General features: G+C 40.6%; 1 protein-coding gene across 2 annotated transcripts; it reads left to right on the top strand.

Moving 5' to 3' along the window:
* The first annotated feature begins 825 nt into the window (after positions 1 to 825).
* Positions 826 to 14,387, top strand: sgk2a (serum/glucocorticoid regulated kinase 2a). 2 transcript variants are annotated; one of them, XM_070909847.1, is made up of 13 exons: positions 826 to 974; positions 3,599 to 3,652; positions 4,616 to 4,674; positions 4,930 to 4,987; positions 5,737 to 5,820; positions 7,607 to 7,738; positions 8,659 to 8,771; positions 8,958 to 8,994; positions 9,122 to 9,208; positions 9,515 to 9,610; positions 10,233 to 10,388; positions 10,778 to 10,867; positions 11,597 to 14,387. In XM_070909847.1, the coding sequence occupies exons 2-13, from the start codon at positions 3,638 to 3,640 to the stop codon at positions 11,750 to 11,752; spliced, it is 1,083 nt and encodes a 360-aa protein (XP_070765948.1). In that variant the 5' UTR covers positions 826 to 974; positions 3,599 to 3,637; the 3' UTR covers positions 11,753 to 14,387. The 2 variants fall into 2 exon arrangements, with proteins under 2 accessions (XP_070765948.1, XP_070765947.1); XM_070909846.1 differs by having other exon boundaries at positions 4,613 to 4,674.
* Positions 14,388 to 15,613: the final 1,226 nt, after the last annotated feature.

Below are 15,613 nucleotides of genomic sequence, written 5' to 3'. Positions count from 1 at the left end.
TTGTCCTATTAAGGTAAGCCAAGTATTGGGTTTTACAAAAACATGTTGCCTATATGTTATGTCGGGTAGGTCTTCATTTGCGTCCTTTCTGAAAGTTAGATTGAAAATGTATACCACTCTCATGTTTATGCATTAACTACAGAGCTAGAGGCAGGAGGCAACTAGCCAAGCAGCTAGCCTGGCTTTATCCATCCTTACTTTGTGGAGACACAGGCTAGCTAGTTTCAGTCTCTATGCTAAGCTAGGCTAATCGCCCCCTAGCTCCAGCTTTGTGCTAAACGCACAGATGTGGTATCCTCTTATCCAATTCTTGGAGAGAAAGAGAATAAGTTTATCTTCCAAAATGTTGAACATTTTCTTTACTGTAGTGCTGAGCAAATTAAAGTCGTCAAGAAATAGATGAATTAAATTAAAATTAGCTTTGTCTCACAAACATTACATTAGTTTTACCAGTATCCATATTTCATAATCATTCTCTGGGCACAAAAGATGTTGAAAAGATGAATTTATACAGGAAATGTATAAAAAAAAAATGTATGGGTAATGTATGGCTTTTTTTTTTCTAAAAATCTAGGTAAATTATGTAAAAATGTTTAGGTTACTTGTCTTATTTTGAAAGTGAAGAACAGAGTCCGGAAGTTAAATTCTGAAGTCTTGACAGTCAACCATCTCCTGTTTCCAATACACACATGCGCGCGCGCGCGCGCACACACACACACACACACACACACACAGTAACTGGAAGTGTGGAGCCTTGCTCCGCCTCATTTTTCTTTATCTCTGTAACTTTTCATCAATGATTCACTCTCTTGAAGTCGACCTTCCTTCATGACCGTCTGAAATAACAAAAACTGACCTCAGATCAGCTTCAGCTGTGAGCCTCCTGCACCTCTGCCGGGCCTGTGTATTGAGTCTCCTCAGTGTCCTGAACCGAGGACACTGCCTGCACACTGATCCTCATCTTCTGCACACAGGTGAGAACTGTAACCCGGATTATCTGCTGAGCGCTCGTTTATTCCGAAACGACAGAGATTATTTTCTGTTTTCGGGATAAAACGTGTTCCAGGATATTTGTAGATTCTCACTTTTCTCCTAATCAGTGTTGTATTGTTCTTAAAGCGGGTTAGCTAGTCAACTTGCTCGTTACCAACAGTGTTACAATGCAGACATGATATCTGAGATACTTGAGTTTATAGTGACCTCAGGTTATCGACATCACTACTAGCCTATGCAGAGTTCATTTTGTTTGTCTTTGAATCTAAAACCTTTCTTCACTCTCATTCAGATCCCCAACTTGTAGTTTAACATGTTTTTCTTTTTTAATTAAAAACTCGCAATTTTTCTGAGAAGGCTCTGTAGTCACTAAATAGTGTTTATATTTAGATTTGTGGTATCTATCCATCTCCCACAGGACGTACTGTGGGGCACTTATAGAGTCTTGAAAACGTCTAAAAGATTATGGTTCTTTTTTGTCAGAGTTTCAAGTCTGTGAAGGAAAACTTGTCCAGTCTGATGCTCTGTGGATTTTTGGAGTTTAGGCTGATTTGGTGATTCAGAATCTCCTGCTTGTTCTGAGGAGTAAACCTTTGGACATAAGCAGCTGTGTGCCTCTGGAAGTTTCCCCTGAGTGGTAGCTTTGCTTCTAAATATACAGTGGTCATGTGCTTGATCATTTTAAATACCTGCAGACATGCACTCTGTGTATCCCTCTGTGCCCTTATTTATTTATTTATTAATAATCTTTTCCTGTGATGTCTCGGATTGATTCACCTTGACTTCAGTCTATTGTGGAGGCGATTTGATTTTTTATCCCGCGGTAAGTCACTTATCTACACTGCAAAAGAGTCCATCTTTGCCCTGTTTCCTATTCAATATGTCAATCACGTGTTTTCTTTATGTAGATAACAGTGTGGAAAAACTGCCGTTAACTCGGGTACATCTTGGTAAAATGGACTACTTCAAATAATATACATTTTGCACAACAGACTGTGCGGCCTATAATAATATTATAATAATAATTCACAGAGTATTTTCTGAGGGAACAGAAAGAAGTTAGCAATAACAAGTAGACAATTTACGATGGGGAAGGTACATCGCTGAAAGCACAGCTCAGCTTTACGTACTCACGTTATAAAGTGTTTAGTCCAAAGTCGGTGTTAGATTGTGCTCTTTTGCCCAGGAGTTCAAACTAAAGATGCATGCTTGTATTTCTCTTGACATAAAGCTCTCCAGATAGTTATTATCTTCCTGAAGTTATTAGTATGAGTGATCTTTTCTTGCTTTGTGTGTCAAGATTCTTCATCAGATAGACAGCTAAATTTGGGATAAGGGGATATTTGTTGGTGCAGCTGGATTAGATTTAATGTAGAGCTAAAAATCTAATTTGGCACCTCTGTCATTTATGCCTGAAGCTCCTGAAGAAAAAAGAAACTAGAACTTTTGTTTCATTTCTGTACGTGTGTGTGTGAGAGAGAGAGAGACCTTGGCCATCCCGTATGTTTTGACAGATATGAGAATGACACAACAATATTTACAATGTAAACGTGTTCACTGATACAGTCAGTCCCTACACACACACACACACACACACACACACACATACAAACACAGAATATATACACAATGTTCGTCATTGTTGTTCCAGCATCTTGTTCCTTGTAAACCAGAACTACCAGCTCCTCTGGATCCTCTGGTTGTCATACTGAGGTCAGCAGTTGATTAGGAAACACACACATATGCACCCACACCCACACCCTGTCATCTCATCTCCTCTCCTCTCTCCTCTCCTCTCCTCCCCTCTCCTCTCCTCTCCCCTCTCCTCTCCTCTCCTCTCCTCTCCTCTCCTCTCCTCTCCCCTCCCCTCTCCTCTCCTCTCCTCTCTCCTCTCCTCTCCTCTCCTCTTTCCTCTCTCCTCTCCTCTCCTCTCCCCTCTCCTCTCCTCTCCTCTTTCCTCTCTCCTCTCCTCTCCTCTCCTCTCCTCTCTCCTCTCCTCTCCTCTCCTCTTTCCTCTCTCCTCTCCTCTCCTCTCCCCTCCCCTCTCCTCTCCTCTCCTCTTTCCTCTCTCCTCTCCTCTCCTCTCCCCTCCCCTCTCCTCTCCTCTCCTCTTTCCTCTCTCCTCTCCTCTCCTCTCCTCTCCTCTCTCCTCTCCTCTCCTCTCCTCTCCTCTTTCCTCTCTCCTCTCCTCTCCTCTCCTCTCTCCTCTCCTCTCCTCTCCTCTCCTCTTTCCTCTCTCCTCTCCTCTCCTCTCCCCTCCCCTCTCCTCTCCTCTCCTCTTTCCTCTCTCCTCTCCTCTCCTCTCCTCTCCTCTCCTCTCCTCTCTCCTCTCCTCTCTCCTCTCCCCTCCTCTCTCCTCTCCTCTCTCCTCTCCTCTCTCCTCTCCTCTCTCCTCTCCCCTCCTCTCTCCTCTCCTCTCCTCTCTCCTCTCCCCTCCTCTCTCCTCTCCTCTCTCCTCTCCTCTCCTCCCCTCTCCTCTCCTCTCCTCTCCTCTCCTCTCCTCTCCTCTCCTCTCCCCTCCCCTCTCCTCTCCTCTCCTCTCCTCTCCTCTCCTCTCTCCTCCCCTCTCCTCTCCTCTCCCCTCCTCTCTCCTCTCCTCTCACAGGTCTGACAAAGCTGATGCTGGATCTCCAGTGGGAGTGGAATGGCACACTGTAATGTGAGTTTACTTGTCAGAGAATCCCTCCTTCATGTTTGTCTGATGCTTTTACTTTTACTTTCTTTCATCCGGGGCCTGTTTCACCACGTGACGGGAGATCTGCCTACGGGGAGTTGTGTGGTTCTTTGTGCTGTAGTTCACCCATCATGATTTCATGACATGTCACGTTACATTCAGGTCAAGGTATCTCCACCGCAGCTGCAGTGTGATCAAGTTCAGTCGCATAGAGTCAAAATATACAAAAACAAACGAAACAAATTCCTGGAATGCATTAGATATATCAAACGGATGACAGTGAGATGTTTTCATCAGATGTTCTATAATTACACAGTAATCATGCAATATGAGGCAATGTGACTCAGATCATGTTTTTATCTTCAGGCTAAATCTCCGTTTATGGAGAGCATTTTATCTCCAAATAAAAATGATGTGCTCTAACTAAATTATGTTCCCAGCTATGTCAAACCAGTTTAATTAAGGTCAAGCTGACACACAAAGTCTGCTAAGTTTGGAAACATATCTGTTCATCTAAGTTTTGGTTTTCAATCCCACAGAGGCCAAGACATTTTCACACCCAAAAACTGTGCTTAGTTAAAAATCTGCAAACACCAGACAAAGAGGAGTCACAAGCCTGTGTCCTTGTTGTAATGAACAATATTGTTATTTGGCAACTAAAACAGGGGAAAGAAGAAGATATTTAGCTATTTCCCTGTTGTTTTGATATTTCAAAAAATGACCTGAAAATGTTAGAGTGGACACAATGTCATGTTTTCACCTGGAAATAGCATTTTTGACCCAATTACGTTGAGTGGTGCTGATGTTGATTGGCGCAAGTCAATGAAAGTGAAACACAGCTTATTCATGGTTTGTTTATTTACTATTATAAAATAATTCTTTATTGAAAGCAAAGTGTCTTTTTCTTTCTTTTGCTGACTTGTTTTGTGGTTATTTGTCCTCCAGCAGCGGTCGCCGTCCTCCCCTCCGCATGATGACGTCAACCTGGGACCTTCAGCAAACCCACAGTCAGTTGCTCTGCTCTCACTGACCAGCATACAGATATTTTTATTGTCATACACAGAGGAGATTTTCACCAAGACACACAGCTACCAATCCAGCAAATGTATACCAGGACTGTCTTGGCAGAAAGTGTGTTTTCAGTTCAGTAAATATCCCTCAAACCTAAGCTATTACAAATTAAGTGCTTCAGAGGTTGTTGTATAATTGTGTTTGCCAAACAGTGCAATGCATTTAATACATTACTCTCTGTCTTGTCTCAGTGCCAGGCCCACTGACTTTGACTTCTTGGCCGTCATTGGCAAAGGGACCTTTGGAAAGGTAACACCGAAACAATTACTTATTTATCTCTTTATTGTTGAATACAGTCTGTGTTTTCCTTTCAGCAGCTTCCTTATTGTAACTCACTCAGGTCACATATTCACCAGCAGGGTGAAAGTGGTTTAAACTAGGCTCGGCCTCTGTGACACTGGGTGACGTTAAGCGCCCTGTTGCAGGAATTAATGGCAGGTCATATAGATTAAGAGTTACTCTCTGTGTATCCAATTAGCTGCAGCGACTCTGTTGTACTGACCTTGTTAGACAGAAGAGAGAGAGAGTAAGAAAGAGAGAGAGAGATAGTCACTGACATTGCAGGCAGGGTCAGAGAGAGTCTACCTGCTGACTGCTGTCTGATCAAAATGTCCTGCCCGCTTCATGAATCATTAACTTTACAGTCTGAGGCCTCTTAAGGTTACCTGAACATCATCCAATCAAAGGAACAGCAAAATATGGCAGCTGAGAGTGTTTCACATAAGGAATACACTAAACTCTTAATGTGACTACTTTCCTTTGTCGGCAGGTGTGTCTTTCTCCATAAATGTTAATAATGTTTGTACTGGCTGGCTTTTCCCCCTTTGTATCAACACCCTTCTCAGATTGCTCAGTATCATCTGTTTCCACAGATCACATATCTGTGTTGTGTGCGCTGTCCTCAGAGGGGTTTGATGTAATGTCCTGACAGCAGCGTGTAGAGATGGCGGCGCAGACTGTTTACTAAACAAACTACTAACAAACAAACCTTCATGCAGGTCCTGCTCGCCAAGCTCAAAGCTGACAGCAAATTCTACGCCGTCAAAGTGCTGCAGAAGAAAGTCATCCTGAAGAAGAAAGAGGTGGGCACTGCCGTCCCAGTATTAAGGTTTTGCTGACGTGCTTGTCCATTTTTAATGAAAGATGTTCCTTCCTGGCTTTACAAATTTCTTTCCACACTAGCACAAACCAAACCTCTGCTTGAAACCTTCATATTTAAACTGATCAAGGAGGGTTTTGATTTTCAGAGGCACACCGTTTTTGGACTCGATCAAGCTCAAGCTTTATTTATATCCCCTCAGATCAAAATATTTTGAAAAACATGATATGAACCTACCAACTACAAACCCTCGATATCATGTCTGAACTGATAACATTTTTAGAGAGACTATGAGCAGGAAATCAAAATATGTAAATGTATTTTGCACTATATACTGTTCTGATGTGCCAGGCGAAAGTAGATGAAGGTGGAAAATATCTCCAAGCAAGCCAAGGGGAAAAAGTGTGAGCGAGTATCTTTGAGTGTTATTAGTAAACAGTGTTTTGACCCGGCAACATGATCTGAATCTTATCTAATCTGCAGCTTGTTCTGTACAAAGGACAGATTTTACAACTCCCAGTTAATAAAATGAGCCACTTCTGTGTTTGTCTGACAACATAATAACATTGTCCGATCAAACACACTCGTCCTCCTTTTATTTGTCTGTGTTTGCTTCCGCAGGAGTTTAAGTGTTAAGCGGTTTCTAGAAAAAGGCCTGTTTCATTCTTCTCTTTTAGTCTTTCTGTAACTTTATAAAATCAAAACATGTAGGACTTGGTGACCTTTCCCTCGTTAGTCTTTCCTGACTGAGTCACTGTGGGTGCAGCTGTCACTTTCTCGCCTCCTCTGGTTTTGTCACGCACGTTATTTTTTCATGGAGTTGCACGACACATTTGTTCCCCGCTCGCTAATTATCCCGCAGTTTACTTCATTTTCAATTTCTCAGAGATTCATTTTTTCCCTTCAGACTCAGACGCCCGGAGGTGATGCCAACTTCTCTGTCTGCTTCAATACTGCTTTGTCTCGTCATCTTCCTCTCATACTCCACTCCCTCGTGACTCTCCTCGTCCCCTCTCATTTCCCTTGTGACTCCTCTCTTTGACTCTTCTCCTTGTTGCTGTCTGACTCCTCTCACAAATATGTGCACCTCCTTCTTCTCTTCGTCTCCTCCTGCTCATCCTCCACCGTCTTCCTCAGCTTCTCTCCCTTTCGCTTCTTCTTTGAGGCAGAGTGTCTCTGCAGGCTGCTATAATCTCATTGGTATTAGCTTCACCTTGTTAGCTTCCTCCTTTTTAGGCTGTTAACATTACTTAGTGTGCATTCCTCTTATTTCATGAATATAAAGTTGCAGTTTTCTTAAAGCATGATAGTTAACTCATACAGTAGAAAGGAAAGACAGGGAACATTTCAAGCAATGTGATGAAAGTTATGAAGCATATGATAAATGCAAAACATACAGCATCAAAACAACTCTGTTAACTGCAGGTAGTGTTGAGAAAGGTCCAGGAAATCATCCGTGGAAAACAAAAACAACAGATTCCTGCACACTTCCTCTCTTTTGTTTATCATTTATGCTTCATTTAGATCCCCGCTAGCTACTCCTCCTGGGTCCAAGTTAAATGTATTCTGTGAAAATGACACACGTGACATCCATACGCACGTCTCTCATTTCACAGGGTAAAAAAATGTCCCATTTACAGTCTTTTAGTGAAAAATACAAGACAGCAAAAAAGGTTTGTGTGTGCGGGACTTGGCTAGCAATCCAGACAGACCCATGTTTTTTCCCACACTACCTGTCTCCAACTTATTTTTCTATTTACTCTCTTTAGCAAAAGAACATTATGGCAGAGAGAAACGTGCTGCTGAAGAGTCTGAAACATCCATTTCTGGTTCGGCTCCACTATTCCTTCCAGACCCCAGAGAAGCTCTACTTTGTCCTCGACTATGTGAATGGGGGAGAGGTATGTGTCTTAAACTAGATAAATAAGTAAATGAACATAGAACACTTTATTTTCAGATCAGGACTTCATTGGAGAGTGTCAGAAAACAAAACAAAACAAAATAAAGAAAAGGTGATTGTGTTTTTTTATGGCATAAAGTTAAAGGTGATGTGCTGGCTGTTTTGGTGAAACTTTTTGAGTCCTTTCTTAAATTATCTGAATGTAAGTATTGATAGAAATTGGCTGCTGTTGATTGGAGCTATGACATCACATGTATTGGCTAAATTAAAGGTGCTACTTTCAGAGCCATGCCAACTGTTTCCCCCTGCTTCCAGTCTTTATGCTAAGCTTGGCTAACTGGCTGCTAGATGCTTTAATATTGCTTTCATATGTAAAAATACTACACATATTACATTTTACTGTCTTTTAAAATTAATTCATGGGCACACAATTTTAAAGCTATGAATAATTGACTACTTATTGTGCCACCTTTTTAAGGCTATTAGTGTGAAAAAGTCCACACTGAATGAACTGGAGTAAGACCTGGTTTAACGTCATATCATTCCTGTACATTTTGCTTCCCTGTTATTCAGCTGGGACACAGCAGGCTGCACTGAAACAATGTCCTAATAAGTAATCCTTTATTTACGCATATCAAATAAAATCAGACACAGCTTGTTGGCGTGCAGCCAGCAGACCTGTTTTCAAACACAGATACTCTGCTGTGCTTTTGTGCCACTGTGCAGAGGGTCAAGCGATTTACCCCACAGCCCTGTTGAACGTATTTTAAAAAAAAAATTAATTAACTGTGCATGTTATGTGTGCATGTGTGTGTGTAACCTTTGCTGTTTGAACTTCCCTGCGTCTCTTCTAACAACTCTTTCCCCCATGCTCTGTCTATCCATCCACCCATCTTTCTCTCTCTGACTGTCTTTCTGTAGTTGTTCTTCCACCTGCAAAGAGAGAGGTGTTTCTCAGAGCCCAGAGCGAGGTTCTACGCAGCGGAGGTAGCGAGCGCTATCGGCTATCTTCACTCTCTCAGCATCGTTTACAGGTCAGACCGACAGGCTCACACTCAAACACACACTTTTATTTATTGAAATACCCTTCTGACTTGGCCTGACTCATTATTTCTTACACCCAAAATGCTCAGGATTTTTACTGTAAAACACAAAACATTCAATTCACAAATGATCTGTTTTTACTTTCTATCTAATGTGCTTGTTCTTGTTTGTTGCAGAGATCTGAAGCCAGAGAATATTCTCTTAGACTCTCAGGTGAGTCAGATTCGACACACTTGTTTCTGTAAACTTTTACTCCTGCATATCTTTTAGTCTTTATTGTAGTAATACTTGTGTAACTGAGATGTGAATATAAGTTCCTGTTTGTGTTTCGTGTGTGCAGGGCCATGTGGTGCTGACAGATTTTGGGCTGTGCAAAGAAGGCGTAGAGCCGGAGGGAACCACCTCAACTTTCTGTGGGACTCCAGAAGTGAGTAAAAAAATATACATATAAACGGAGAAAGGACCTGAGATGACGTATCTGTCATACAACATACTGTATATCATACATGATTAGGGTTTAGAGTGTAGAGGGCTTTTTTACTCCAAATTAACAGGTGACAACTCAACAGTGACATCAATATTCAATGTTTTTACTGACTGTCGACTTGCAGTGTAGTTAGAAAAGCCAGTGGAAAGAGGATTTGCCCGTGAGGTTTACGGTCTTGTCTTCTCCATTCTCAATGTTTCTCTCTTTCCCTTTTCCTCTTTTTCTATCTGTGTCTCTGTCTCGTAGTACTTGGCACCAGAGGTTCTTCGTAAGGAACCATATGACAGGACTGTGGACTGGTGGTGTCTGGGAGCAGTGCTCTATGAGATGATCTACAGCCTGGTATGTGCGTTTGTGTGTGGCTGATTTGTACGTTATCCCCTTTTGGAAGAATCTACATGTTTACAATACAGTATATGTATACAGGTTGACATTTTTACATATGGATGAATGTGCTCAGTAGATTTCACAGCAGTCTGCCCGTCAGAATTTGATAAAAAATTATTTTGGCCTGATGGCGATGCTAAAGAAAAGGCCAGAGCATCACTATAATATTAGGATTCATCCTATTGGGACCATGAATATCGTCGGTCTATTTGTCAGTTGGTCAGTCCATCACTTTGGTCTAGACAGAAATATCTCAGCTACTATTGGATGGATTACCATGAACTGTTGTACATCTTGTACCCAGAGGACCAATCCTACCGACTTTGGTTATCCAACCAACAGGTTGACATTTGTGAATTGCAATCACTTGGAGATCTCTTAATATTTCGTATAGCGCCACCATCAGGTCAAATAAATGTCTCCAATACTTTGGTTTATGACCGAATACTAGCACAATTGATGATGAACACGGTAAACTTCACTGTATCTGCTAAATATCTGCATGTTAGTATTGTAATTGTGAGCATGTTCATATCATTTTATACTATTGATGTTTGTACCCATCCTTCCACTTCAGCCTCCTTTCTACAGCCGTGACGTCGGTGAAATGTACGATGGGATCATTCACAAGCCTCTGCCACTGCCTCCTGGGAAGTCTGAGGCCGTCTGCTCTCTGCTGGTGGGTCTTCTGCAGAAGGACCAGCACAGACGCCTCGGGGCAATTGCCGACTTTGTGAGTGTGTTGTGTCTTTCAACTGTAGCTGCATATTAAAACTGATGGTTTCCCAGACAAGAGATAAGCCTAGTCTTAGACAAAGTATGTTTTTCAAAGGACTAGTCCATTAAATTTAGCTTTAGTGGAGGACTAGGCTTATTCCATCCCTAACAGTATAAAACATCTTTAAAGGGCTTAGGACATTTTCTGAGAACATCTCTGCACCCAGTCCCTCCGAGAAAATGTACAAGATGACCAAGATCAGCTTTATACTCTCTCTCTCATAGTAACAGCATAATAATTGTGCAGACCAGTATTAGAGTGGCAGTTTGTACTCATGAATGTGTCTGAATTCTTCATAGGAGGATTGAAAAACTCACATATAACTCTCTCTCTTTTATTTATAGTTAGAAATAAAGAACCACACCTTTTTCTCGCCAATCAACTGGGACGACCTTTACCACAAGAGAATCACTCCTCCTTACAACCCCAATGTGGTGAGTTGTTTCAGACTGCCTGTCTGTGAGCTGTAACCTCTCATGTCTTTTACATGTTAAGTCTTTTCCTGCTCTTTTTCTTTTGCATCTAGACGTCTGTGTAGCTTCTCAAATATCTCCTTTACGATCATTTACATTTTCCAGTGGCATCAGCCAACAAAACCCCCTCTCGTATTCTTTTCTAAATCTCAGTCACTTTACATATTTTCTTAAATATTTCAAAGACAGTGATGGGTATCCTCTCTTTCAGATAAACAGGTGACAGCATTTCACCAGTTCAACCTCTTTATAAGGCTTCAAATAAGGCTTCATATTATTTTCTGAAATTTCTAATTCACCTTCCTTTGACGTTCAGTTTAAAAAAAAAATCTGAAATTGTCCCTCACTTCTTAATGTTTGTCATAAAGTCCCAATAGAGGCATATCTTCTGCAGCGTTTTTCCTGAGATATTCTGTCTGTAGCATTGATTGACGTTTTGTAGCTGGCAAGAGGATTTTTCTTGGAGGCGACCTTCAGATATGCCTTGTGTTTGGAAAGCAACTGGCTTCTAGGCTTAGTTACTATTATTTATAGTACCATGGCAACAGAAAGTATTTGCTTCTGATTGGCTGACAGCTTTCCACGAAATATGTATAAACAGACACGTCAAACATAGTTCTGGTTACCAGTTTCATATATTAGGACACCTTGTCAAGCATTATCTCTTATATAAATGGTTTCATCTTTCAGAGAGGCCCAGCTGACACTCAGCATATTGATCCAGAATTCACCAGAGAAATGGTTCCTAACTCGGTGAGTCGGACCCCAGAGTTCAACGCCAGCACCAGCTCCAACAACGCCTTCAATGGGTTCTCCTTTGTCGCCAGCGATGACAGCTTTCTGTGAGGCAGGAGTTCACTCACACCTCTTTTGAGTTAAGATCTCATGAAAATAGGAGCTCCTCATGTACCACTGCAGAAATCCCACATGCATTGATCATGTTTGACTACTGCAGGGATTTCCAAATTGTTCCTCTTCAGGGTGTAGCAGAAAGGGGGCATGCCTGCAATGGAGACATTGAAAGTTAAGATATGTAAAACGTTTTTGCCTGGAAGTCCCAGGTCTGTTCTTAGAGAGAAATGACATGAATCTGTTACCAAATATAAAGGGCTCCCAAGAATTAGGAGCATCTTTAAGATGCAGTGAAAATTATCTTTATTCCATTCATTTGCAGTGGAATGAAGAGCATGTGAGGCTGGATTTACACCAAAGATGTTTTTTTAATAATTATTTCATACACAGACATTATCATATTGTATTGTGTCTGTTTAAAAAGAAAAAAAACACAATGTTGTCTTCCTGCGTACATCCAGACTTAGGGCTCTATTTTCCTGAAATAGGGAGCAGATGCAAACACAAGCAAACTCTCCAGGTGCAAACACAAGTGGGCGTGAGCACATTTTTGCCATTTTGGTGACACATTGGCGGAAACCAGGCTCAACCAGGCACAGCTGGGCTAAACATGCAAGATAGGCTGAATACATTATTACTTGGAGGAATGCAGAATCAGCAGGTTGAGTCGGGGCGAGCTTCAGTTATGACCAATCACATGAGCCCCCTTCATCCCCTTTAAGAGCAGCAACAGGTGAAACATCTCCATGAAGCACCTGAAGTTCCAAATTAGAAAATACACAACATCCCAAATACTAATATACACCAACTCAAAATATGCTATCAATGGTAGAATGAACAGGTGGCTGTTTTTTGGTGCAGCAGCTGCTGGACTATCGGCAGGGCTGGTTAGAGTTGTGTAAACAATTACTACATAGAAATTAATCAATCTAACATTTAAACTGTTTTCTCTCATGTGGATGATATCTTTTAGATTGGTACTTTCTCAGTCACATTAAAAATTGTACAATATCCATCTGCAGTAGCCTGGATGAAAAAGGGGTAGCAAAGAGAAAGAGGAAAAACTTGCCTCTGCTAGCTAAAGCCTGCGTCTGCAAATGCAATTTTGTGCCAGAATGAGCAACAAAATTGTAGCCGTCTACAGTGCGCCTGAGGAAAACAGCATAAAAACTGTGTTTGCCCTTGCACTGACTTTAAGCCTACAGGAAAATAGAGCTCTTAGTGTTGTCTGCCTCTCTAATCTCATTTTTATAGAAAACAGATTTCTCATGTGAACACGAACATAATAACCTCTGGGATAACATCCAGAAAACCAAATGAAAAAGAAAGTTTAACTAAAAAAAAGTGTCTCACACACACACCCACTAGAAAAAGTTTAAAATATTCTACCGCTTTAACAATACAGTGTTAACATCAGTTATCAATACACACACTTTTGTCACATTGATATGATATGCTAAAGGGAAACAGTCCATTACTGAGATGACTGGCAGCCTCCACTGTCTTTTACACTGTTTCACAGGCTCAGATTTCATAGTCAAACTGCTGCATTGCTGGCACAAAGGCAGATACATTCCTGTGCAGCATCAGTCTCCTAAACTGCACTTTGTAATCGTTGTTATGAAGTATATAAAGTTCTTCTTACTACCTAAAACACGATGGTACTGAACTCCTAGTGCAAAGAGAGCTAAAGCTTTCAGTCTGTAGAAGTTTATAAAGTGACAGACTGATGATGAAATCATGTCCTATAAATAGTGATATAATATATAAGACGGTGAGTGATGCAACTGGTGTGAAAGCGAGGCTCCCAGTCCTCACAACAGTGGTCTTGTTTGTTTATGGCAATTATGTCAAAGTGTTCAAATTAATTTGTAGTAAGGCACTGATGTTATAAAATGCTCCATGTAGCACCTTTTCTAAAATGTCAGTCAGATACACTGCAGTGTACATATATTATGTTTATTTTGTGGTCTGTGGTTTCTTGAAATATGTTTGTGTGGAGATTATTATGGCCTGTAGATAGCAGACAGTGATACTGATTTGTTTTGTTTCATGATACGAAAGCAGTTAGTTATTGTTGTATTGAAAATACTGTATGTAACACCCGTAAATATACAGTCGCTGCTTTGCAATAGGATTATGTGCTGTAGTAATGTGATTATATCAATGTAAACCATGAAGTGCCTCTCTGCCTTGGAAATGAAGTTGGTGATTGATGGTACTTGACGTTGGCAGTGATGGGTGATACACTTGTACATCTGATGTCCTTTTTATTTTTATCTTCTCACTTAGATATATACTTATATATATACTATACTAGTCTTGTTTGTGAATCCAATATCAAAGCAGCTTGTCTCTTCTTATTCCTGAACAAAGAATATTCCTATTTACTTTCTTGTAAAACTTCAGCTGGCTTCATAAAAAGCTGTAATTTCACAGAATACTGTATCACGTTTTTCTATGACATCAAATACACTTACAGGGAAATAACTGTTCATTTCCTTGAAAGACAGCTTTCACTTTTTCTAAATAGTGGGCTGATGCCAACGGAAGCAGAAATCCAAGCGTGTGTGGGTGTGTGTGTGTGTACATACAAAACGTGCTAATAAATCAAACAGCTGTCAAAACATTCACATGTTCTTTTGGATGAGCCATTAGACATGTGTGCATAACAGGAAGAATGTCAAAGAACGAATCAATGAGCAGCTTGTAAATGTTGCATGACCTGAGATTACAGGTAGACTATGAATTATATTTTTATTGGCTATACATTAAATTAAATAGTCAAGTACATCTACTTACTCCACTATATTTATTTGACAGCCATAGTTACTAGTTATTCTAGTTTCTAAAACAGGATGCATAGTACAGGGAAAAAACGTTTTAGTCTGGAATTGAGTCCTTAAAGTTTCATTTTCTTATAAACAAAACTGTCAGTGTAGTAGAAATATTTCAACCTGAAAATCAATCCTTAAAACCAACTTTTTCCTAATTCTAGTTCCTCAACCTGCCTCATTCTTTCTTGTTGCTAGATACAGATTCTCATTTCTAGAGCTTTCAAACAAGTTGAGTTTAATTAAAAACAGGTTTTCATATTCTTATTGTACTGCAGGTACAATAAGAGTAGGTTTTTAGGACTCATTACAGACAGAAATGTCTTTATAAGGTTGAGGTTTTGCAGATTAAACAGTCCAACAGTAAATACAGTAGTTAGAATCAGTTCCACCAGCTGCAACAAAAATGCTGCACACATTAATGTATCTATATCTTTACAGAAGTAAAAGATCTGAATACTTCTTCCACCCCTCTTTATTATATTTTGCACTTGTTCTTTGGATTAAAACCCAGTGGATATTATTGCCACTCTGTTGGCAACAATCATGGCCAATCACATCAGCTCCTCTTACCGCCCTTAAAGCAGGGGTCTACCAACCATGACGTACTGATGTGTTACTGAGGGTGTCACCAAACTGTATTCATCTGTGTATGATGCCAACAGAACCTAGTGGGATTACTGAAGCCAAAACAAACAAATACACACTGAGCAGGTAACAGTGTAGTTCATTTTATGTACAAAAGAGCAACAGTTCAATGCTTGCACAGGTGTGTGTGTGTGTGTGTGTGTGTGTGTTTAGCTCCATCATCTTTTGGCATGAGTGATAATTTAAATTTGCATGTACGTGTTACACATACTGTGCGTCAGTAAATGTCTTTATGTCATTTATGTGTCTTTGTTCTGTTTGGAGTCAGCATCACTTGAGATATCTTTCCCTGTCCCTTGATTTTAAAGCACACATCCTTCAACTGGAGGGCACAGCTAAATACAATATTAAGAGATTTGAATAAACGTACTGA

Source organism: Enoplosus armatus, chromosome 8, assembly GCF_043641665.1.
Source record: "Enoplosus armatus isolate fEnoArm2 chromosome 8, fEnoArm2.hap1, whole genome shotgun sequence".
NCBI classification, from domain to species: Eukaryota; Metazoa; Chordata; class Actinopteri; order Centrarchiformes; family Enoplosidae; genus Enoplosus; species Enoplosus armatus.
The sequence above is the reverse complement of the archived record's forward strand: the minus strand, read 5'-3'. Positions and strand labels throughout refer to the sequence as shown.